Raw genomic sequence first — 25,515 nt, 5'->3', positions numbered from 1 at the left:
AAGGGAAGAAAACATATCTTCTACTTCTCTTATATCCTTTTAATCCCTTGAGCATATAGACCAATCTCTTTTTCTAAAGTAGCTTTGGTACCAAAAGAACTCAAAGAATATTTGTTGAAAAGCTATCATATTAAACTGTCATGTACAGGCTTGGTGTCTGAAGAAGGACTTTTCAGTAATAAAGGTGACCACCAGGAGTATACCATCATTCAATAAATAATTACTGATCTCCTTCCACTGTTTTAGCTAACAACCCAGTTCATATACTAACTTAAAATTCTGATAATATCAAGATTTAAAAGAGAAGGTACTAATAGTATACATCTGTTGATTATTTATAGAGTTCCTTTGCATGAACTCACTTTGCGATCTCTCAAGTGAGCTCTGGAGTTTGATATGGAGTATCACAGCTCATCTGATTTATCAACTGGTATCAGGAAAGTAAGAATAGGAGATCAAGAGCAGTTAAGTACTAATAAGAGTTTGTTTTATAGAAGGTTCTGAATAACAAGCTTTTAATGAATTAATATACTATTCAAAGGCTTCAGAGACAACACAGTAGCCTATTAATAAAAGAGCAATATAAATGTTGATACAAAGTAGAAATTGTGGTCTTTTAGGAGGCCTCTTCTCCATTTAAAAATGTACACATACATAATGGAATTTACTAGTTTTGACAATTTTTTCTTTTCGTTTTTTCCTTTCTTTTTTTTTTTTTTTAAGAGATATGGTCTTGCTTTGTTGACCAGGCTGGAGTGGAGTAGTACAGTCATAGCTCACTGCAAGCTTGAAGTCCTGAGCTCAGGCAATCCTCCCATCTCAGACTCCTGAGTAGCTGGGACTATAGGTTCGTACCACCTCACCTGGCTAATTTTTTATTTTATTTTATTTTTGTAAAGTCAGGGTCTTGCTATGTTTGCCCAAGCTGGTCTCAAATGATCCTCCTGTCTCGGCCTCCCAAAGTGTTGGGATTATAGGCATGAGCCCCCATGCCCAACCCAACACTTTTTTTGATTTAGTAGCCAATGCTAGCTTAACGACAGGAAAAAAAAAAAAAAAAAAAAAGGAATTTCAGGTTTTGGCTTAGACTAGATTATTGTGGAATAACAAATACAAAACCCAAAGAAATGATGAAAATACCTCACTGCTGGGACATATAAACTTCATGTAGGTTATCAGGTAAGAATCACAAAAAAAACCAGCAATATTACAAAAACGATAATGGGAGTCTTCATAAATAACAATTTCTGAAAGTTAATACATAAAAGTTTCCAGAATTAGTTAAAATAAAATTAAAAGATCAGTGAGTTGTATATAATTATATGTAAAATAAAATCTTTATTTGTATGCAATAAAATAGTATTACTAATGGCACAAGTACTTAAAACGGACAGAATTTCAGGAATATATTTTGTCTTCTACTCACAGAAAGGAAGAGGCTTGGAATGTGATTGAGGAAAAATTGCTATTTATATATTTAATCTCTATTAATAACATAAAAATACCATATTATTAGAGGTTTGGAAATTCTAAAACAATGTATTCCAGAGATAAATCTTTACCCATGTTATGGATGAGAAATTTAAAAACTAGAAAGATAAAAACAAATAATTAAGATGGTTTCCAAGTACTTCCTGTAGACATTATATAATAGGTTCTATACAGGAAAAAAAAATTCCATGAGAAAATAACTTTGTGAAACACATACATTATATATCTCCCTTGGAGATTTAAAATACATATTAACTTGTTATTGACTCAAAGAAGTCCTGTAATCAAAAAATGTACTTAAATTTTTTTAAATCTAGATTTTCCAAATTTGTTTAACCATGAAGTGGAACTAATGTCCTCAGAACATACTTTAGAAAACCCCAAGCAGGGTGGATGAGGCAAGAATAATTATGTACAAAAAAAAATAACTTTTGTATTCTTATGATGGTCTGGGTTGTTTACTAGAACCTCTTCATTATGTTTACTCTTATTAAACTACATGAGTTTTTTAAGGCAAATAAAATGTACTCACTGTTGTAGTACTTCCTTTCCCTTCTGAATGGAGCTCTCAGCCAATGACAGGCTACTAAAAGAGTTATTTCAAGCCAAAATGTAAAACTCTTGCCAGTGGTTCCCAAGTTTAATGGAGCTGGAAGCTCTATAATACCAGAATATTTCTCACAGGGAAACAGAACAACTCCACTCTTTTACTAGAGGTATGACAGTGAAACCCATTATACACGATTCTAGAATAAACAGCACAGGTCCAGTAAAGTTCAATAAATTAAGATCAGTAGTAAGGGTAGCCCATATACATCAAAAGATACCACTCACCAGAGGTAAAAAGAAAAAGAAATCTAAAAATTAAAAGGCCAAAAGGATATAATGTTTAGGAAACAATGGAAATTGAGAGATGACTCATAAGACGCTAAAAGTAAGACTAAAGAGAAACAGTATTAAGTAGAGACATACATAGGATTTAAAAAGAGAATGAACAACTGACAACTCATTATGGTATGCAATCAAATATGTATCATAAGTCCACTTTTAGTCCATCACCATCAAGGTTCACCATCACTGACTATAAAAGAGAGAAGCTGCACTGAGGGAGTTCCATCTGAAAGGGAATAAAGTCTATGGTAAAATGAGCAATATTATTTTTCTGCTTTTCTAGATGCAGATGAAAGAAGCTCAGAAATTCATCAGAAACTGAAACAGGTGTGTGTGTATTCAACAAGGATGCCTTTTCAATTTGTACAAAATCTTTAAAATATATTTACATGAGTGTCAAGATACATGCCCAATAGAAGACTAACATCTCTGAGACCACAGAAATAAGACAAAACAAAAATATCCTTCAGATCCACTTATTTTACTACTTTATTTCCTGTGCACTGAGTATATTAGCAAGTCTTCTACATATATTTGCAAAAGAATGGTAAAATTCAGTACAGTCTAAAATTAAAGCTTTAAAATTATCTATAAGTAAAGTAAATGAAAAGATAAAATTTGCACTTCCAGGAGAACAAGTTTTAGGACTACTGAACCAAAAGTATCAAAGGGAAAAAAATAAGATCACCTGAACAATTCCAGCCCCATTCAGTTGTGGCTCTCACCCATGATGCTTCCTTAAGACTATGCTGAAGGAGGCCAGGTGCGGTGGCTCACGACTGTAATTCCAGCACTTTGGGAGGCTGAGGCAGGTGGATCACCTGAGGTCGGGAGTTCGAGACCAGCCTGACCAACATGGAGAAACCCTGTCTCTACTAAAAATACAAAACTAGCCGGGCATGGTAGCGCATGCCTGTAATCCTAGCTACTCAGGAGGTTGAGGCAAGATAATTGCTTGAACCCAGGAGGCAGAGGTTGTGGTGAGCCGAGATCGCGCCATTGCACTCCATCCTGGGCAACAAGAGCAAAACTCCGTCTCAAAAAAAAAAAAAAAAAAAAAAAAAAAAAAAGACTATGCTGAAGGAAAAATCAATCTATTATATAATATTGGATATACATGAATGAAAAATCAATCTATTCTATAATATTGGATATACATGAATGAAAAATCAATCTATTATATAATATTGGATATACAGGTAAAGTATCATAAATATACTTCTTAATTAACCAATGCCATATATTCAGAAGTCCATACTTTAGGTTACCATTAATAAAGGGGAGATTTAGGTGATAAAAGATTAATATAATAGCTTCTGGTATTATTCGCGTATACCAAAAAAAAAAAAAAAAAAAAAGAATGCTGTGGACTGAGCAAGGTGGCTCACACCCATAATCCCAGCACTTTTGGAGGCCTAAGCAGGCGGATCAGCGGAGGTCAGGAGTTCAAGACCGGCCTGGCCAACATGGTGAAACCCTGTTTCTACTAAAAATACAAAAATTAGCCTGGATAGTGGCGGGTGCCTGTAATCCCAGCTACTAGGGAGGCTGAGGCAGGAGAATCGCTTGAACCCAGGAGGCAGAGGTTGCAGTGAGCCAAGATCGTGCCACTGCCCTCCAGCCTGGGTGACAAGAGCAAGGCTCCATCTCAAAAAAAAAAAAAAAGAAAAACAAAAACAAAAAGAATGCTGTAGATTTTTCAAATAGTTATGCTAACCTAATATTTAATATTTTTAATCTAGCATTTTCCAAATTTGTTTAACCGTGAAGTGGAACTAATGTCCACTTAGTAATAGTTAAATAATTTAAGGCTTAAATTATTTTATGAATTGTAATTAAAGTTAGAAACAGATGCATTATTATTAAAATAACTTTAAAAAGAGTGACGGCATGTGTTAGGTAATATCCTGTCATGTTATTTCACTTTGGGATTTACTTCACCATCAGAAAAATGAAACATGAAATAATAACATAATCTATACTTTCATTACTCAATAAAGGAAAACTCAGAATACCCAGAAACCTTTTAAATATGTTTTTACATATAGTTTAAATAGATCATAATATGTTATTATCAGATATTAGAGTTCAAACAATACTTTGTACAGATTATTAAAATAGCATATTATTTTCTTAGTATTAATTTAAATGGTCAATTAAAATGTCCCCATTGAATAATATAGCTAGATCAAAACTAAACCTCAAGTTTTTCATAATATTCCATTAGGCTTAGCTATCACAAACTGAATTTGGATTTAAGGGTTAGAAATGAACAAATTTTAAGGTAACATTTATGCATATGGAATACATTTATGAATAAATGCTCTGTCCTTCTGTGTCAGCAGTTTTTATATCTCCAGCAAAGTGTTTTTGTATAATCCGCAACCTCCCACAAAAGTGGTAAAAGGCTGGGTGACAGATGAGGAAGAAATAAATAAAGCTCCATCTAACACAACCAAACTTTACTAAAAGAAAGCTTAAACATACTGCATGCAATCCCTAAGTTCCATGAACCATGATTTGAAAATTATGTTCTTAAATGGGGCTAAACTAGCCATACGGTTTCCTTCTGGTTTACTGTTGTTTATATTGCAAAGAAAATGAGCACTGCTCACATGGCGATCTCTGAAAGTTTCCCAAAATATGTGTGGTAGAAGAAGATGTATTTCAGTGACCTTAACCAGTAAGTATGAAAAATTATAACTGCTAACTTATTTAAGAACTTATCAGTAAAAATGAAAAATCTTCTGGACTAGGGTCACATAGGTGCTTGTATTGTTTACTAAATACTAATTGGCAAAACCACACTGTTACATAATTCTAATCCTTTGAGGTCAATGGTTTTTATAAGAATTATCCTTTTTAATATCTACTATGATATTTTATTATCAAATAAAATTAGATGGAGCCTAATTTTATAACTATGCCATTAAAATTACTAACACGACCTATATCTAGGACTCATTTTAAACTCATTACTATATGTATCACAACTCTCCATCACCCTCCTCATTAGAATTATGGAAGGTTCTATTTTTCTTTTTAATATTATAATAGTGATGGAATAATTTATAGCTTCTTCTTAATATTATTGGAATTCGAAAAGGTAACTTTCAAATGTGCTTCCCAGGATGACATTATAAAATAAATTGTATACAAAGTTACTTCAAAACTAAAACTTGAGATTGATAGTTCTTCATTTTAAAGTATGCTAACATGAAAATATATATAATTATCATAAAAAAAGAATGCAAACCCTCCTAAAAACAAATTTTACTTTTTAAATAGATAAAATATATAAGAACTTTTTAAAGAGATACAATTCTTTAAGTTATGCTTTCTTCTTCCACATTAATTTTATCTTTAAACTAATATGGAATAATAACCTATAATTATTTAAATTAAAACTTCAGTAAGTAAGATTTTCTCTGCTCGTATTTTGTTTAAAGCTTCAAGAAGAATTCAGACCCTAATTAGATATTTCAGTTTGTTTCATATAATAAAAACTATGACTTTCTTATCTTTGTGCAGAGGGCAGGGATTTTTGTGTTTTATAGACTTACATATACCCTCACCTAGAACAGTGCCCAACACCTAAGAGATGTACTAGATACATAATGAAGATTTGTTGAAAAAATGAGTATTCTACAGAAAAACACTTAAGATAGGATGATCACCTAAAAGACAATAACAATTTGCCTATCACCTTCCAGAATTACTGGCCAAGATGATGTGTATTGTATGTTAAGGTCTTAGAACTAACAACTACCTACACAATAATCATTTTTCTAGTTGAAATAATAGCTGAACAATGATCATTTCCTGATACCAAGAAGCAGATACTATGAACTTTTAAAAAGAAAGTTTAGATATCAGCACACTGTGAAACACTTCTTAGGATATAAAAGTCTCAATATAATTCAGGTCATTAATATATATGGAAAATGAGGACCCAACAATGTTTTCCCAGGTTTAGGAGAGCAATTCAGAAGCAACAACACAAAAAGTTTGCCTGACCAGCAGCACCAAATTGCCTGTGGCATCTTTTTACCGGTTTCCAGGAATTCTTTTAGAGTTTAAAGGAAGCAATTTGGAAAGAGCCTGTGGGAAACACAAGTAGCAGGTTTTCTTTGCCCCTAATGTTTTCTCATACAGTGGTAGGAAATAGAAAATAATCTGTTTTTTTCCATATATAATTTTACTAGTAAAACATGAGACTCCATAATGCTTCATTTACTTTGCTAAAATAAAAAAAATCCTACAATGTTCAAAGAACTCATTTTTTGAGATAAATAAGAGCATTTATCCAGTTAATAATGAGCTGTGCATCTCATGTGTGTTAACTAGAAAGTTCACTGTAATAAAGACATCAAATTAAGATAGAATACCTTAAGATAGCCAAAAAAAAAAAAAAAAAATACAGGTGAAATTTAGCTAGAACAAATAAACCAGGGATGACAACAAAAGTTTAATGAATCATTTTGAAGATAATTAGTATTTAATCATAATCAAAACACACATTTTGGCCATATAAATGTGTACTCAAAGACCCCAACATTAATACTTTCAAAATATTTCAAAAATATACTCCCCGAGTATGTTCTGGAAGTAAAAATACATATCCACACGAAAAGGAGAAATAAATATTTGTTCTACTGACAAATTTAAGGCAAATAATTTCTAAATTTCATGAGAAAAACATTAACACTTAAAGTATTAACTTGATTTTTATTTTAATTTTCCATACAACAAGCTATTAACTTAGTCATCGAGTCACTTCATATATCATGCTTTTTATTTAATGATTTATGCTTATACTTTTAAAAGACAACACAAGCAACTAATTTTTTACAAAGGCTTTTGGCTTATATGCAGGCTTTTTTGACTGTTTTTCTGCAAACTAGTTTAAAAAAATATTCACTAAATGATCACTGCTACATTTAGGAAAACAAGAGTTTTCCAAAATCTTGTGGCAATACAAACATAAATCTTAATGAAAGATACAATACCATTTCACAATAAAAAAAATTGTAGTGCACATATACAGTGCACAAGTTAAAAAATTAAAAACTCCACAATCCATAGTGTAATTGTGCTAAGGCCTCTCTAACCATTTCCCTGCAGCTTTGCAGCCCTTTAATTTTTCTAGTATGAGTTATCAGTTACAGTTACCTTCTTATTGGTACAGTGAATGTTTTGTTTTTTGATAATTTTGTACATTTTTGACTTAAAACTTGTTACAGTTTCCTCTTACCAAAATTTTTAAAAAGTACTCAAAGACCCCAACGTTAACACTTTCAATACTCTCAGGGGCTAAGAGAATTCTATATTAACTCTACATTGCATGTACTGACAGCAACACAGACTATATTTCTTCAGGGTTTTTTTACATCTATATGCACACAAATAGCTTTTAAAATAGAAATAGGTCGAGATATGTTAAGCTGGTGGCCTCTATATTTCGAGGAGATATTTCTCTCAACTAAGTTAATTATTTATGCAGATAAAGAAGAAAGGCTGATCATAATGTGCATGATCCAGAGATGTCTGTTATAGTAACTTATGCAAATTCATAAAACATCAACAACCACTTGATTATAAAAGTAGGAGAAAAGAAATACCAGAATCTCCAAAAGATTTAGTGATTCTATCCTGCTTCTTTCTGTAAAGTATTTCAAATATTTTATAAAAGATTTCTAAGTTGACTGCAGAAAAAGAAAATAGGTTAATAAATGACATAATAAAGGATAAATATTCACAAATAAGTAGCAAGAATATGAAAGTATTGCTGTAGTTCAGAACAGAATCATTAAATGAGTTGTACACCTGATAAATTTATTGTCCAGCTAAGTTTATACAGACCTAAAATCAAGGATAAAGCAATGAGGACTCTTAAGGGAGAAATAGGAAAAGTCACTGACTGTAGAAAGAAAATGATCACTTCAGGACCAAACACCTCTGAATAGAAGGGCTACAGTGAGGAATAAGAAATGTGCTCATCAGCTATGGCCACCCTGGAACAGCAAAAGGAAGGAGAGAAGAAACCATGTAAGAAAACTAAATTTTTCTTTAGGGAGAGAAAATTAATCTCTTATTAAGTCTTCTAAAAAGTAAGAAGTAAATAACATAAGAACTGTATTTTGAATCTTTGACTGCTATGGCTAAAAACAACTGAGAACATAATAAACAGCAAACCAGGACTCAACTTCTAGAAATACAGATTCAATAAATAATTACTTTCATCATCAAAACTAGATTAAAATGTGTGTATTAATGGAAAAGAGAGAATGAAAATAGCCATCATATGAGAACCTCTCAGAAGAGTAAAAATATAGTCACACCAACTTTCTCCAAGAAAAGAAAGATGTAAATTAGATATTGATGATTTGGAGTTAGGCAAAGAGCAATTAAAGTTTAGAGGATAAGAGTTAGGGAAACGATCTCTTAATTAAACATATGAGCCATTAGTAATCTTATGTTGTAAAAGTTGGAATAATAAATTATCCAGAAAATAATTTCTCTAGATCAAAAAGGCAAAAAATAAAGATCCATGGCCCAAAACATTATTACTACTATTAGGTTTTTTGTTTTTCTGTTGTCATTTTATTTCTCTTTTTGGAAGGCAGAGAAGGGGTACCACTGAAGATATGACAGAAAAATTTTAAAAGACCAAAACTAAAAGCAGTTCATGAGAAAACAATGTACCCTTCAATGATGAAGGTTACTCTGGATGATATAATTTTCTAGAATATTTTGCTATTTTAGGAAAATACCAACATATTTGTTGATATTGGCTTATAACAATAAATTTATTAACAGCTACTCACAAATTAAAGAAATGAAAGAAGTACGAAAAACTTCAGAGCTAATTCTAATGTCTTGTATTTCTGTTTTGCCTAAATGTAAGAATCAATCTATATAAAATCACATAAGTTCTTTATAAAATGGACTCCATGAGTCAGTAAGTTCTAAGTTACATCATCAAAGTTATCACACAGCTTTGACATAACATTTGGTAACAAAACTACTCCAATAATTAGCAAACAGATAATTTATAGTTAATCTGTACATATATACGTCAATATATATGCAGTAAATGCAGTGTAAAGTCATATATAACTTAAAGTGTTTTTTTAAATTTTACCTGTAACTAAAATAATAAATGATATATGCACATCCAACAGAGATTTGAATTTGACAGCTGCTGGACATAATTTAGTAAAATTCAAAGTAACAAACTGGGAAAAAAACAAAATATGCATAAAAACCCATTTCACATGTACAAATTTTTGGCAAACATGTAAATAAGGGCACCTATTTCCAAAGCGTAACACAACAAAACATTATACAAGAAAAGTAATTCAATGCATTCATTTTTATTGTAGTTCAGTGTAAGCATTGAATTAAAATCTTACTTTAGGGGTAGCCAGTTATAAGTAAATTCAAAATATTATTCCACTTGCACATTTTGTAAGGCTATCTAATTCTTTAGAGCTATATATTTTCTTCAAAATAGTTTATGCCTTTGTACAGAATATGTATCACGTACCCATGCCTCTGTTTGAATGGGCTTGATATTGCTCAGTAGCACCTCTTCATAGTTTCCGTAGTCAATGAATTTAACAACTGCTGTCATACCCGAAGAATGGAGGGCTTCAACTTCTGCCCGGTAAAACTGAGGAGGCAAAAGGAGTTTTAAATATGACAATTGGTATTGTCTATAAAGGGCAATATTTGAGGGAAATGTAAATTCTTAAAGTGTTCCAATGTGTAATATTCTTTAGAAGGAAACTTACCTTTGGAACCCTTTTGACTAACATTAGTAAGACAATTCTTTTTTTATTTTTGAGACAGGGTCTTGCTCTGTCGCCCAGGCTGGAGTGCAGTAGCAAGATCTTGGCTCACTGCAACCTCCGCCTCCCCAGCCCAAGCGATCCTCCCATCTCAACCTCTCGAGAAGCTGGGACTACAGGTGTGTGCCACCACACCTGGCTAATTTTTTGGTATTTTTTGTAGAGATGGGGGTTTCACCATGTTGCCCAGGCTGGTCTCAAACTCGTGAGCTCAAGTGATCTGCCTGCCTTGGCCTCCCACAGTACTGGGATAAAAGGTGTGAGCCACTGCGCCCAGCCAACAATTCTTATATACTAATCAGAATATATAACTACAGAGTAATTTATTTTAAAAACAGAAATATCTGACTAAAAAAAAAATTGCAAAAAAGGCGGCTCATTGCTTCAGTCATCACAAGCGGCTAGAATGAAGTAGGAATGTCAGTCAAGAAGCTAAGCCCATCACTTAGATCCAGTATTTATAGGATTAAAGACATTGCAAGTCCGGAGGCTTATCAGTTTCCTTAGTGTTAGCCAGCTCTAAGAACTGATGCATATTAACAAACTCACAAGGAACTGATTTACTTAATAACTATAATTTTATCTACTTATTTATTTCTATTTATTTCTAGAGACAAGTTCTCACTCTGTTGCCCAGGCTGGAATGCAGTGGTGTGATCATAGCTCACTGAAACCTCAAACTCCTGGGCTTAAGTTGTCCTCTTGCTGCAACCTCCCGAGTAGCTGGGTCTACAGGTGCATACAACCATGCCTGGCTAATTTTAAAAAATTTTTCATAGAGACAGGGTATTGCTAGGTTGCCCAAGCTGGTCTCAAACTCTTGGCCTCAAGTGATCCTCTCTACTTGGCCTCCCAAAGTGTTGGGATTACAAGCATGAGCCACTATGTCTGGCCAATAACTACAATTTTAAAATTTATCTGTTAAATTAACTGGGAATAGGTCATCTGATTGGAGCAATCTTTCAGTACAGATCATCCCATTCAGGACAGAAATTGTAGGTCTGAATGTTGCTTAGTAAATGTGAAATGGACACAAAAAACAAATTGCTCTTAATGTTTTCTTCAAGCTAGGGTATTTGAATACTCTGTTATAGTATAACACTTTCTACTCTAATAGCATCTCTCTTTTTTTTTTTTTTTTTTTGAGACAGAGCCTTCCTTTGTCACCCAGGCTGGAGTGCAGTGGTGCAATCTCAGCTCACTGCAACCTCTGCCTCCCGGGTTCCAATGATTCTCCTGCCTCAGGCTCCCGAGTAGCTGGGATTACAGGCACATGCTACCACACCTGGCTAATTTTTGTATTTTTAGTAAAGACAGGGTTTTACCAGGTTGACCAGGCTGGTCTCGAACTCCTGACCTCAAGTGATCTGCCCGCCTCTGCCTTCCAAAGTGCTGGGATTACAGACATGAGCCACTGTGCCCAGCCAATAATAGTATCTCTTAAGAGGTTCACTAAAATTAGAAAATGCTAAAGGCAACAAAAATTAATATTTTTCACATCCTTCTAAAAAATGAGTTACCCTCAAAATAGTTGGTTTTTAATTAGTATATTTAATATTACAAAGGTATTAAGTGAATCCACGGTGTTTCCTTTCCAGGTCTGAATGTTAGCAAGTTTAGAGACATGCTGCTGTACTTTTCCTCATCTTAGAATTCTTGTTATACCTTCCTATCTCTCCCCTCTTCCTTTATTTCTTAGCCCCACACTTTTGTGTTCTGTGAATTGTTCTGAGTTGCCAAATTATGCCAGTTCAGGTAAATTAAACAAACACTGAATCATGCTATATCTTAGCATGACTAAGATATATGTATTTTTGACTTATCATATTTTCAACTTATGATGGGTTTATTGGGATATAAACCCAATAAAAATGCTAAAATCTATATTTATTCTACCAGTGAAGACTTTAACTAGAAGGAATGACATGGTCTAAGACCAGGATCACAGTGGTGGCAATACTGAGGACAAATTTAAAAGGAATAAAGTTTCAGGCAAGGAAACTAATATGGAGGTTGTTGTAATATTCCAGTTGAGGAAAAAAACAGCTGAACTAGTTTAGCAGTCTCTAGGAAGAACTTTCCAGAAATTCCCAAATTCTCCTATGGAAATGAAGCTAGAAAGAAGGCAAGATATTGTGAGGAAATTTTTTAAGCAATATGTATACTAATGTATTAATTATCTCCAAAATATCATTACAATGCAATTAAGAAGATTATGGTATCTTAATGATAGTTACACTCAATTCCTTTTCTTAAATGTCTACCCTTGTCTCTGCCTAAAAAACACTGGAAAGCTGTCCATTCTTGACAAGACATTTAAAAGCTACCTCTTCAATTAGTGGTTTCAGAAGATTAACTAATTCCATCTCTTTCACAGGGTATTCTTTACCTTTTTCCCAATGGTTAAGGGTGGTGTAATCTATTTAGAGCCCACAGTTCCTCACTACAACTGAAAGTACACATCTAATCTGAATCAAAGTAGCCATCTTAGAAGATCATTCAATTACTCTAAGAATGCTCCAATCACTCAAAACACTTTGGGTACTGTTTTGTTAGGAACTGAATTGTTAGTTACTGTTTTTTAGATGCTACATGACATTTTGAACATATTCAGCAGAGGCAATAAATTTGGTACTTTGATTTTTTTAATTTACTTTTTTCACCACAGCTATTACTGATGGACATTATTAATTTTTTTATACAATTACAATTAACATTAGACCTTTATTAACAATCGTAACAGGTATTTGGAGGCCTTTTAGTACAGCACAGCCATAACTATCTGATATGCCCCAATCACCTGGCACATAGCAGCAGCTACTCAATTATGATTTGTTGAATATTCAATTAATATTTGTTAAAGAACTCTACTCAATCTAATTATCTGTAGGCCTATTCTTTTTTGTTTTTGATAATCATTTATAGTCATTAAATCGTTCTTTGTTTTTTTAATCATGGCTCATAACTTTTTAAAGGATGTTAGACACTGCAGATAAGTACTGGAAAGGTTCTAGAAGACGTTATTTTTTCCCAGTAAAACAGTTATATTTTCTACTGGCAGAGAGAATATAAGCAGATATCCCTGATCCTGTAGAGAGTTGCTTTTGACTCTGTAAGGGTTGTCTGTTTTAATTTTGCAGTTACTACTCAGGGTATGATCTTTGTGGGATTTCAATGGAAAGCCTGAGTCACTTACCAAGCCTTTCAAACATTTTGAAGATGAATTCCAATCTCTTACTTCTGCTGTTGTCAAGGTCACCAGTAACCCCACATTATCCAATACAGAAAACACTTTTCCATCCTCACCTTAACCTTTCACAGGAGCATCAGATACAGTGACTATTATTTCTAAGGTAGCTACTGTTGGCTCAATAAACACTGATTTCCAATTACTTCACTTTTTCTTGCCTCCACCATGAAGGAGAAATATCTAAATATAATGAATCTCCCACTACTCAAAACAAATAGTTCCTGAATTTTGGAAAGTAGTCTGAGTTGGAAGAATAAGAATCTGGATAGTGAAGACCACCTGCATCTGCTTTTCAAGCCTTCCTAATAGCCAGGAAGTGGCCATGTGAAATAGTTCCAAATCTGCTGGTATTCCTGGGAAGGCTTTTGCTTTTCCAGAGAAAAAGAAAAGACACCCAGTGCTGTCTCCTCCCTTCCTTCCAGGCTTAAGTAAAGATGTGACAGAGATGCTGTTTCTAAATAATCATCATCCCAGTCACACAAAAATCTTAAAAGCCAATGCCATCTAGCTGTTTCACTCTGTACTCCTTATTCTATCATCAGGCAACATCTAACACTCTGCTTATACCTCATTATTTAATGAACACAAAAAGGCCTGGTTCTTGACCCCAAATCCTATAGCATCCTTAATAAAGGATCCACCCAAATCCCTAGTGTTAATTTCAATTCCTTGAAATCTTCAGTTACCTTAACTTACACCATTCCCTTTAGCCACACACTCTCATGGGCACATCCTTACTGTATCAACTGCAACCTATAAAATATTTATTTTGGGCCAGGCATGGTGGCTCACACCTGTAATCCCAGCACTTTGGGAGGCCGAGGTGGGTGGATCACCTGAGGTCAGGAGTTCGAAACCAGCCTGGCCAACATGGTGAAACCCTGTCTCTACTAAAAAAAAACCAAAACAAAAAAAAATTAGCTGGGCATGGTAGCGCATGCCTGTAGTCCCAGCTACTCGGAAGGCTGAGGCAGGAGAATTGCTTGAACCTGGGAGGTGGAGGTTACAGTGAGCTGACATCACGCCATTGCATTCCAGCCTGGGCAACAAGAGTGAAACTCCGTCTCAAAAAAAAAAAAAAAAATTATTTAAAATATGTTTCCTCTTTTGAGTTGCTTCTCATATCCTCCCAGACCCTTCGCTCTGTAACTCCCTTACATATGTTTTTATTACCTTGCTATTGTTTCCATCTCCTCACCATCCTACTTTTCTCATATATAATTGCTCTCTCCAGAATTAACTAATTAACAGAGTTAACAAATAATTATGAAGTCCCTATACTGTGAAAGAAGCAAGACTACAGATGAAAACCAGAGAGGCACAGTCCAGCCTTCAAGGAACTTAATATCATGGTAGTGCAAAAAGATACCAATTCAAGAACCAAAACAAAAAATATTTACAAGTTGTCATAAATTTAAAAAAGTAATTAAGGCACTGATTAAGAGAATAATGTAAGTAGGAGGATGGGGCAGGTCAAAGAAGGCTTCTTCTAGGAGGTGATGTTTGAGCCAAGCCCTCAAGGATGAGAAGAGTAGCTGATAGAAGAGCATGTTGGGCAGAAGGAAAAAAATGTGCAAAGTCCCCTTCTCTCTGATGGTCCCTCTGTCCCTTTCTCTTTCTTGCTCTCACTGTGCTGGTCTTCTATCTCTTGGTTAGGCTTTTACTTGACCCACTGTACTCTTTCTTGCCCTCATCGTCTGTCTTTCCTTCCTTCTTTCCCCTACAATTTCTTTCTTTCCCTTTAGCCACCATATAATATAAAACTAACAATTGGTTTAATAATTTTTACACTTGATCTTAGCCAAAAGGCCGAGAAGCAATGGTTTAATAATTTTTAAATTATTATAAAATAAATAAACTTATATGTTAACTTTTTTAAAAAGTAGGCTGAATGTGTACTATTTTCTTTAACTGAAAATCTGCAGAATTTCATTTTGTGCCACTCAACTGATTTTCTTCCTTGGGAATCAGTGTAATTTTACCAGAGTGAAAAGCAAACATATATAATTCAGTTGATGATAAGTAAAATAAAGTTCAACTTCACATAATTACTTTTACAATACTTTTCTGGCATGTAAGCTAAAACCAAACCGAACTTAACCAAATCTTATGGGACAGATTGTCCCTAGGCATCCATAAGAATATTAAATATTTTGTTTATCCTTTATATATCTATAAATCTGTTCAAAGATTTTAAACAGGTACAATAGTAGAAAAAGACTCATGGTTCCAAAGTGACAGCTTCTATAAAGTCCCACTAGAATGTTACATTTAGTAATATTAGTGTATAATATCTTTAAAGCATCCATACCTTGTTGTCTTCCCAATAAAGTGCAAAACATTCATCTCCAGGTTTCCACATTTTTGCATACTCCATAGGAATAGATGATTCTAGTATTTTTTCTGGCTTAATTGGCCCAGATCTTCGTTTGGGCCCACTATTGTAAAATATTTTATCATCATAGGGTACAGCTGTGACAGGTCCTGCTGGCTTAATAGGTCCTATTCGTCTTCCTTTCAGTGGCATTTCTACTTCTCCATTTGGAACACCAATGAAACTATTACTTCGAACTGGATTCTGATAATCAGTGTTTACATTAAAATGTTTTTCAATTTTTATACCACTGAAAGCTTCATTATTTATTGTTTGTGATTTCCTGTCATAAAAATAATCAGGAATAGATGTTTGGCTTTCTCTTTTTCCACGTTTTTGATTATTATAATCTACAGATCCTTGAGGAAGTGGATTTTCTTTTGCCTCTGCAAAGGAGGGACCCTTTCCTGATCTGCTTTGCATAGAGTTATCTCTTTTTTTAAAAGCACCATCACTATGCTGAGAACCTAAAGGATATGAAGTATCTTTAGTTCTGTTATATCTGGAATACGGTCTATCACATTTGATTCTGTCTTCAGCCCATACTTCAGATACTGAAGAAGTACTTGGTCTTTCAGAACCTCTATTTCTAGGTAATCCACTGCCTTCTAAAACTGACTTTGAATTTTGGGAGTCTCTTTGAAAACGAGGCGGTTTTTCATTTCTTGGCTGCCTGGTATCATTTCGAGGAGGATGTCTCAGATGATTATTATCTTTTACTCCATTTTGCTCAGTATTTGATGATCTGTATTGTCCCTGATGAAGCTGCTGTGGCTGTGATTTAGGTTCTGAAAGGTAAAAGTACACCATATGCAAATTAAGATGAAGACTCTGCATTAATAATTATTTTAAAATGCTTTATTCTATTAATACAAAATTACCAAACTACTATTCTAAAATCTTCTTCCATCTTCCTACCTCATTATCTTACTCCTTCTCTGCTTCCTTGGAGTCCTGCATTTCTAATGTACAGTTTTCTTAGTCAGCAACATTAATAAAGTAAAGTAGTAAAATGGACCACAGAAAAATGATGGATAATCCAAATTCTTATAATACAGCTACCTACATATGCTATTCTGGTAAATCATTTCCTAAAACATTAATGAAATAGAACTGCAAACTGCTAACTCAGAAACTGCTATGAAACTGCACAAGTATAACCCTGATCAACTCTTTCTGAATGCCACTCTAATTTAGAAATAGATAGTTATTATTATCAGTCATGTTCTAGCCTTTGCAAAAATGTTTCTTTTCAAATCTTTCTGGATCTGGAATTGCTAAGTGTTTATGTTCCAAACAGATATCCTACTATAAAAAAAAGTGTTTATGCTACAAATAGATATCCTACTATACAAAAGGGTTAATTTTCTTGATCTGTTAAAGTAATTAAGAGTAGGTACTACTTGGAAATACCGAAAAGTGTCAAAAGTGGAAATACCGAAAAAGTGTCAGAAACATTACTAAGCATAATAGTGCCTATAATGTCCAAGAAATAACATGATAAATATAGAAAGATAATTTTTAATGGCTGTATTTCACATACTGATTTTTATTCTGTTTCAATTTGTACCATGTCATTTATACTTTCTTCCTCTGTAATTTCACATAGCATGTCTATAACATGATTACCAAACATACTCATTGGTCTTTGGTGTATGTGTCTTGTTTCCTTTGTCATACATCATAATCAACATGCAGCTGTAATTATTCTTATATTTCCCCAAGGTTACAACTCTTCCAAAGAGGGCCTCCACTGACATCTTGGGTGAGACTGTTCCCTCTGTTGCAAGGAAATTAACTGCAAGAAAATTAACTTCATTGGCCTACAGATACGAAACGCCAAAAGGACCCTCCCCCAGCATCCCCAGGCATGCTGACTATCAAAACTTTCCCCAAACATTTCCAAACAGCCACTGGAGGCCAAAAGGTATCTGGTAAATTGTTTAAAACAACAGGAATAAAGGTTTAAATGTTACTGAGAGACAAAACAGGTCACTGATTAAAGATCATGACTCAAAGTGGTCAGGCCAGGCATGGTGGCTCACACCTGTAATCCAAGCACTTTGGAAGGCTGAGGCAGGTGTATCGCTTGAGGCCAGGTGTTCAAGACCAACCTGGGCAACATGGCGAAACCTCGTCTCTACTAAAAATACAAAAATTAGCTCGGTGTGGTGGTGCATACCTGTAATCTCAGCTACCTGGGAAGCTGAGGCAAGAGAATCGCTTAAACCTGGGAGATGGAGGTTGCAGTGAGACGAGATTGTGCCACTGCTCTCCAGCAGACGGAGAGCAAGACTCCGTCTCGAAGAAAAAAAAGGACTCTAAGTGGTCCAAAAAAACCGATTCTCAACCAAACCAATGGAAGCTAGAAGCCAAAAGGCTTTAAATACTTTTAAAATTATGGAAAATTTTCTAAGGAAAAAATTAATCCAGTCAAACCACCCCTTAACTGTGACAAAGAATGAAGATTTTTCTAAGATATAAGATTTCAAATATTAGCCAAGGCCATAAGAGAGATCTTTAAAAAAAAAATACTTTCCCCCAAGAATATCTGCCTAATAAACAAAACACAATGTCTTATTTTAACAAATGCAGTCAATATTAAATTTTCTTTAGAGAGAAGAAAAATGGTCACTTTTAGTTTCTGCTGGCATTGTTTACTGCCCAGGAGTAAAGATTTCAGGAAGAATAGCAGTGACCATAATCAGGACACAAATGAGCACTTTCAGCAGAAGGCATGTATTGGCTTTTGTTTCAGACATTTTTATAAAAGCAGCATTTGCCTTCTGTTGATTATATGCTATGTATTAGATAGCCCACACTAGCACTTTATATACATTATCAATAGTCTCCAAGATAGTTTTATGATACAGGTGTTATGAGGCTTAACAGAGATGTAAACTAAGGTCCCTTGTATAGTACATTGAATAAATAAGTATTTGGGGAGTAAGCTTTTCAGATCTGCTGTTTAGGGAAGAATTTTTCTTAAATTATTCCAGTGAGGGCCCCTAATATCTATGATAATCAGGAGGAAGAGAAAAAATTAAGTCATCACGAGAGTAACTAAGTATCCTGGACTACAGATGAAGGATGAATAACGATGCATACAGAATGAAAGTTCAGCCAGGCTTGGCAGATGTGGCAGAATTTGATTTCAATTCTTCTAAAAGGAAAATACAAAAAATTTCCTAATCTACAATTTAGAATTAAGGGGTACTATGGGTCTATGGAACTATACTGGAGAACTATTAATAGTAAAATATAAAATCTTTTCACTTTGTTCCAGATCTTTAAGAAATTCTTAAAGAATTTCTGATTTTTTATTATTGTTTTCACTGTTTTATTACTGTTTTCACTAGCAATTAACACTTTCATTTATGTACTCAAGCACTCTCATGCACCAGCCTTCTTACATCAAAAGTACTATCCTAGAAAAGAGAATGACAAATTCCTGAACAGCTTATTATTTAACAAATAAACAAACTTAGGAAACTGCTGATAGTAAAGAGGAAAAGTCATTACACTTAGTACTTAAAATATTATTTTCAGTTACTGAATTGATGATGATGTACATTAGACTATAGAATAAAACAAGTAATATATAGAATAAAATATGTAGAATAAAACAAGTAATTTTGTTAATAATGAACATACTTCATATCCATTACTATGCTGAGATAATATAGTGAGAGTAAAATTTATAAAGAAAATTATTTTTTAAAAATAAGACTTCCTGGCCAGGTGCGGTGGCTCACCCCTGTAATCCCAGCACTTTGGGAGGCCAAAGCAGGTGGATCACCTGAGGTCAGGAGTTTGAGACCAGCCTGGCCAACATGGTGAAACCCTGTCTCTACTAAAAATGCAAAAATTAGCCAGGCTTGGTGGCGCGGCCCTGTGATCCCAGCTACTCGGGAGGGTGAAGTGGGAAAATTGCTTGAACCCAGGAGGTGGAAGATGCAGTAAGCCAAGATTGCACCACTGAACTCCAGCCTGGGCAACAGAGAGAGATCCCGTCTCAAACAAAAAAAAAAAAAAAAAAAAGAATTCCCTTAATATAGTAAAATAAACTCACAGAGGTAGAAAGTGAAAATTGTGTTTTTTTTTTTTTGAAAGAAAATCTTGCTCTGTTGCCCAGGCTGGAGTACAGTGGCATGATCTTGGCTCACTGCAACCTCCACCTCCCGGGTTCAAGTGATTCTCCTGCCTCAGCCTCCAGAGTACCTGGGATTACAGGCACCTGCCACCACGTCTGGCTAATTTTTGTATTTTTAGTAGAGACAGGGTTTCACCATGTTGGCCAGACTGGTCTCAAACTCCTGACCTCATGATCTACCCGCCTAGGCCTCCCAAAGTGCTGGGATTACAGGTGTGAGCCACTGTGCCTGGCCGAAAATTGTGTTTTTAAAAGAAGTTAGTTTTCATATATATCTATTTCATTCAAAATGAAATAATACCTAAGAAGTCATTCTTGGATTTCCAATCATTCTTGGATTCATCATCCAATCATTCTTGGATTTCCTTAAGCCCAATACCTTTTATCTTCGGTTAGTTAAATCATAAAGTCATATATAAAGTTAGTATTTTGAAACTGAGCTCATCTATTAAACACATAACAAATATACTCAATTATTAAATTGTGGTAGAGGCAATCTTTCTTTTCTTTTCTTTTTTTTTTTTTATTTATTTTTATTTTTTTTGAGATGGAACCTCACTCTGTGGCCCAGGCTGGAGTACAGTGGTGCAGTCTCGGCTCAGTGCAACCTCCGCCTCCCGGGTTCAAGTGATTATCCTGCCTCAGCCTCCCAAGTAGCTGGGATTATAGGCGCAGACCACCACGCCCGGCTAATTTTTGTATTTTTAGTAGAGACGGGGTTTCACCATATTGGCCAGGCTGGTCTCGAATTCCTGACCTCAAGTGATCCACCCACCCTCGGTCTCCCTAAGTGCTGGGATTACCATGAGCCCCGTGCTCGGCCAGAAAAGCAATTTTAAATAAACTAAGAAATATATCCCAAATCAACTGAAAAGGCAGCTCCTTGGTTCCCCAGTCAGAATCTAAGTTTTCATCCCCCCTTTTTGAGAAGGCATCATGATTCTAAACTACATTAGATACCAACGGGCAGCACAGGTCAGGTCTGCCATCACTCTAATAAATATACTAAGATATTTTTCTGTATAGGCAGCAGAGTAAAATGCATCACATTTTTTTAAATCACCCCAAAGGAAAAGGTGGGAAAAAAAAAAAAAGCACAAGTAGAAATGGGTAACATTTAATATCAAATAGCAGAAAAAAGAAAAGATTGGCAAAAAGTGATAGAAAAATGTACTACAGGACCGGTGCTATGGCTCATACCTGTAATCCCAGCACTTTGGGATGCCAAGGCGGGTGGATCACTTGAGGTCAGGAGTTCAAAACTAGCCTCGCCAACATGGTGAAACCCCATCTCTACTAAAAATACAAAAATTAGCTGGGCGTGGTGGCATGCACCTGTAGTCCCAGCTATTTGGGAGGCTGAGGCAGGAGAAGTGCTTGAACCTGGGAGGTGGAGGCTGCAGTGAGGGAAGATGGCACCTCTGCATTCTAGCCTGGGCAACAGAGCAGGACTCTGTCTCAAAAAAAAAAAAAAAAAAAGAAAAGAAAAGAAAAATGTATTGCAAAATAGACAAAACTGTGAAAACACCTAAAAGATCTAAAAGACCAAGGTGGGGAAAGCTCATATGAGAAAACTAATCAAAGAATGTACATGAGTTTAGTATGATTTGAGAGAAAACATTCCTATTATTATTAGATTTTGATTTCAAAATGTATGTTTGTGAGATAATTGACTACAATGTTTTACATCACCATGATTTGAAATACAAGAATAATTAAGAATAAACTTATTAATTGTCACAAACCATTTAAATCTACATATAAGGATGTACTAAATTAATCAGACATCTTAAAATGTTAATACTTTTTTGCAGAATATTCTCCAGCAGCAGTTGTACCTGCATTTTATAGTAGAAAATCAGGTAGAATTTGTTTTCCAAGACTAATCCTCATTTTATTCTGATACACCTACCTGAAGAAATGCCTTAATATTTATTAAGATCCTAATATATGCCTGACTCTATGTTAAAGGTCTTTTGCCTACATAATTTCATGTAATCCTCACAACCATCCTAAAAGGGCAGTATTATCATCTTTATTTTGTAAGTGAAGAAACAAAGTAATGTGCCTCAACTAAAGGCTTGTGCTAGAAAATGCTGAAGCCAGAATTAAACTGAAATCTAACTGAAGCTAAAACCCATGATTTTTCCATTATGCCAAGCTGCCCACCCAGATGAAAAAAAACAGAATGTAACCAACAACATGTTAGCTTCAATTTTATCACCTGTATCTGTTCATTTCTGGTGAGATGTGGAAATCACAAAGGCTCTTTCACAATCCCTGATGGGGCTGAAAAATATATTTGGACACTAGGACTGCCAGAATCCTGACCTAAAATTAATAATCTCTTTCTATTAATACAGAAAAACCTAAACTTCTATTGAAAATTGGATTGGTATTTAGAGCTCACAAACTGGCACTTAGAAATAGCAAAAGAAAGACTACATAGCTTTTTATCACAGGGGTGCCACTTACTAGTTCTGTAACCTTAGGCAAAATATTTAACTTTTCTGAGCCTCATCTTTAAGATAGGGGTAATAATAGAGCACACCTCGGAGGATTAACATATGTAAAGTACTTAGAACAGTATCTGGCTTTAATAAGCACCCAATAAATGTTAGCTGTCATTATCAGCATTAAAATTAAGCAAATAAACTTAATTGATGACACATCAGGAAAGACCAAAAATCAGAAAATAAGGTGCTTCCCTATTTATACATTCCCACTACCACCAACTCCCATTTTTAATTAGGATCTTTATCTTGCTTTAGTTTTCTTGTTTATTTGTTTTTATTTGATTCTTAATGAAAACAGAGCAGGAAGAATGCTTTAATAAAAACTTCTTTATTCTCATATTATAAAAGTCATATTACAGAGAAAATTTAGATACATCAGAAAATCAAAATCATACTCTAATACTGTTTTTCACTTAAAATATAGTATATCTATAAACGTTCTCCATATAAAAATATTCTCTACATCCTTTTTTTTCTATACTAAAAATGCTAAGAAATATTTAAAAAGTAAAACAATTACTCTTGATCCTATCATTAGAAAAATGTATAGAAGAAAGTTCCACCTTCTGCTTATCAAATCCCACTTCCAGATATAGTAATTATTCAGTTTTGGAGGTTACTCTTTTTTATATAATTCATACACTTTCTTTTTTTTTTGAAATGGAGTTTCACTCTTGTTGCCCAGGCTGGAGTGCAATGGCGCGATCTCGGCTCACCGCAACCTCCACCTCTCGGGTTCAAGCGATTCTCCTGCCTCAGCCTCCTGAGTGGCTGGGATTACAGGCATGTGCTGCCATGCCCGGCCAATTTTTTGTATTTTTAGTAGAGACGGGGTTTCTCCATGTTGGTCAGGCTGGTCTCGAACTCCTGACCTCAGGTGATCTGCCCGCCTCGGCCTCCCAAAGTGCTGGGATTACAGGCGTGAGCCACCGCACTCGGCCCATACACTTTCATTTTTAACAAAAAGTAGACTCATGCTACATCTCATGGGCTGCAATTCAGTTTTAAAATGAACAGTATCTTGTGGGCATCCTTCCAGTTTAGTGACTACAGGTATCTCATTCATTTCTATATTACTTTTTTTTTTTTTTTTTTAAGAAAAGGCTGCTTTAAATATTTTTACATAGTTACTACATTGAGAGTAGGGTCTGAGTCTTGCTCAGCATTGTTTTCTCCAGTGCTTAGCTACGGCAGAATCAGGCAAATAGGTGGCACTCAGTAAATATTTGCTGAAAGAAAGACAGAATTACTGAAAACACTGGGAATGAAACAAGCCTCCAAGTTCAAAATTGCTCTCTGTTTAACACCATTACCTGGGCTTAGCTAAGGGTGCAAGATTGAAATAGAAAATGTACTCCTTTACTTTTCCTTCTTTAGGAGAAGTTTGCAGCAAAGCACATTAGGGTAGATTTAGATTGAGTTCAAATGATCACAGAAAAAGATTGCACAACACACAAAAAGTAAGCTTATAAAAGCCATCTCTGATTTGCACTAGAGAACACTGAGCTTGAGACCAAATAAACTGCTTTTCTAGTTTTGCAGTAATGCACCTTGACAAAGTCACAAAGAACCCCAGTTTCCTCATTTGTAAAATATCTGTAATGATTCTTATCATAGGATTATGGTAACGATTCAATTTGAAAATATATATAAAACTGCTTTCTCCTCGGTCCAAATGAAGTGTTTGGAATTAGACTGACTACTGAAATTAAATTCCAGTCCTACCACTGAGCAGCTGTGTGACCTTGTAAAATTGGGATGTTGCTACTTACCTCTTTCCTTCACTGTTACTCATCATAGTTACTGAGCATTGACTGCTGGTGGCGTCGTCAACGCTCTCCTAGTCACTCTACATGAAAACAGTAGGCAAGACCCATTGCCCTCTATCCTGTGGAGCTTAGTTATATTGGGCAGAGGCAGACAACAAATAGGTAAAAAGAACAAATAATGTAGCTTAAAGCTGTAATAAAATATATGAAAGAAATCGACTTAAGAAAAAACTAGGAGGAGTGGGGAGTACAGCAATGTAGAGGGAAAACGTCTGTGGAGAAATGGGGTTTAGGTGAGCCCTAATGAGAAGAAATGCGATGAAAGTAGGGAAGAGTCGTCCAAGAGGAGAGAACAACACATACAAAGATCTTGGGCTAGAAACCTGCTTAACTTCTAAGTAAAGCCATAATCAACATTAATTACTAATTTCAAAGGAAAAATTATTGTATATTCCAATATCACAAAGTTGATGTCCATTATGCTAAACAAAAACACCAGATCCCAGAAAAAATGATCACAAGAATTAACATTAGTTTTAATCTGGCATGGTATTTTTCTTTCAATTATAATTTGTATAATTATTCAAATATATACAATTGTTTTCCTGTTCTCATTAAAATCTTTATAGATACGACACATGTTAAACTGAAGACTAAGCTCAAAATAAACATATTTATGATGCCCAATGTTCAAAGAACTAATTTTTTGGTGTTTCAAAGCCCCTTTTAAAAAAAAACTGAGAAAAGCCAATTTTTAAAAAGTTGGCATAAACATAAGACTACTGCTGTTATAAATGAACAAATCATGAGAATTCTAAGAAAAAGTGCCACACACACCAACCGTACAACTGCAAAGATTGACCTGTTTAGTCCCATGTAAAATGCATGCAAAGCCCAAACTAGTCCTTACAAATACAAAAAAGAAACAAATTTCTAGTTCAGTAAAATTTCTCACATAATTAAAAAACCAAATGAGCTTACCTCAGAGTACAGTTATAACATCCCTATTTCACAGATAAGGAAGCTGAAGAGGCTTGACAAGGTCACACAACTAGCACAGAGTAGAGCTGGGGGATTAACTGAGTAGATTCCAGACCCCAGTATTAACCTCCCTCTTAAACCTCAACGAAGCTACCATTATACTACTGGCATTAAATCATTAATAACCATGAGTTACTTTCAGTATTTCAACGTGAAACTCACGTTAGGATTACTATA

General features: G+C 34.7%; 1 protein-coding gene and 1 pseudogene across 16 annotated transcripts in view; both read right to left on the bottom strand.

Annotated features, from left to right (window-relative positions):
• TDRD3 (tudor domain containing 3) overlaps nucleotides 1–25,515 on the bottom strand; it is a 178,414-nt gene that overhangs the window by 28,077 nt on the left and 124,822 nt on the right. For all 16 annotated transcript variants that reach the window (XM_024231004.3, XM_024231005.3, XM_063714926.1 and 13 more), the window contains 2 exons: nucleotides 15,797–16,647; nucleotides 9,932–10,057 (listed from right to left, as the gene is read on the bottom strand). In XM_024231004.3, the coding sequence (XP_024086772.1) occupies nucleotides 9,932–10,057; nucleotides 15,797–16,647 (977 nt within the window). The remainder of the gene's footprint in view (nucleotides 1–9,931; nucleotides 10,058–15,796; nucleotides 16,648–25,515) is intronic.
• On the bottom strand, nucleotides 15,236–15,306 carry LOC112128681 (U2 spliceosomal RNA; annotated as a pseudogene).

This window comes from Pongo abelii, chromosome 14, assembly GCF_028885655.2.
Source record: "Pongo abelii isolate AG06213 chromosome 14, NHGRI_mPonAbe1-v2.0_pri, whole genome shotgun sequence".
Classification (NCBI taxonomy): Eukaryota; Metazoa; Chordata; class Mammalia; order Primates; family Hominidae; genus Pongo; species Pongo abelii.
Note: the sequence above shows the minus strand (reverse complement) of the source record. Positions and strands in the feature narration are given on the sequence as shown.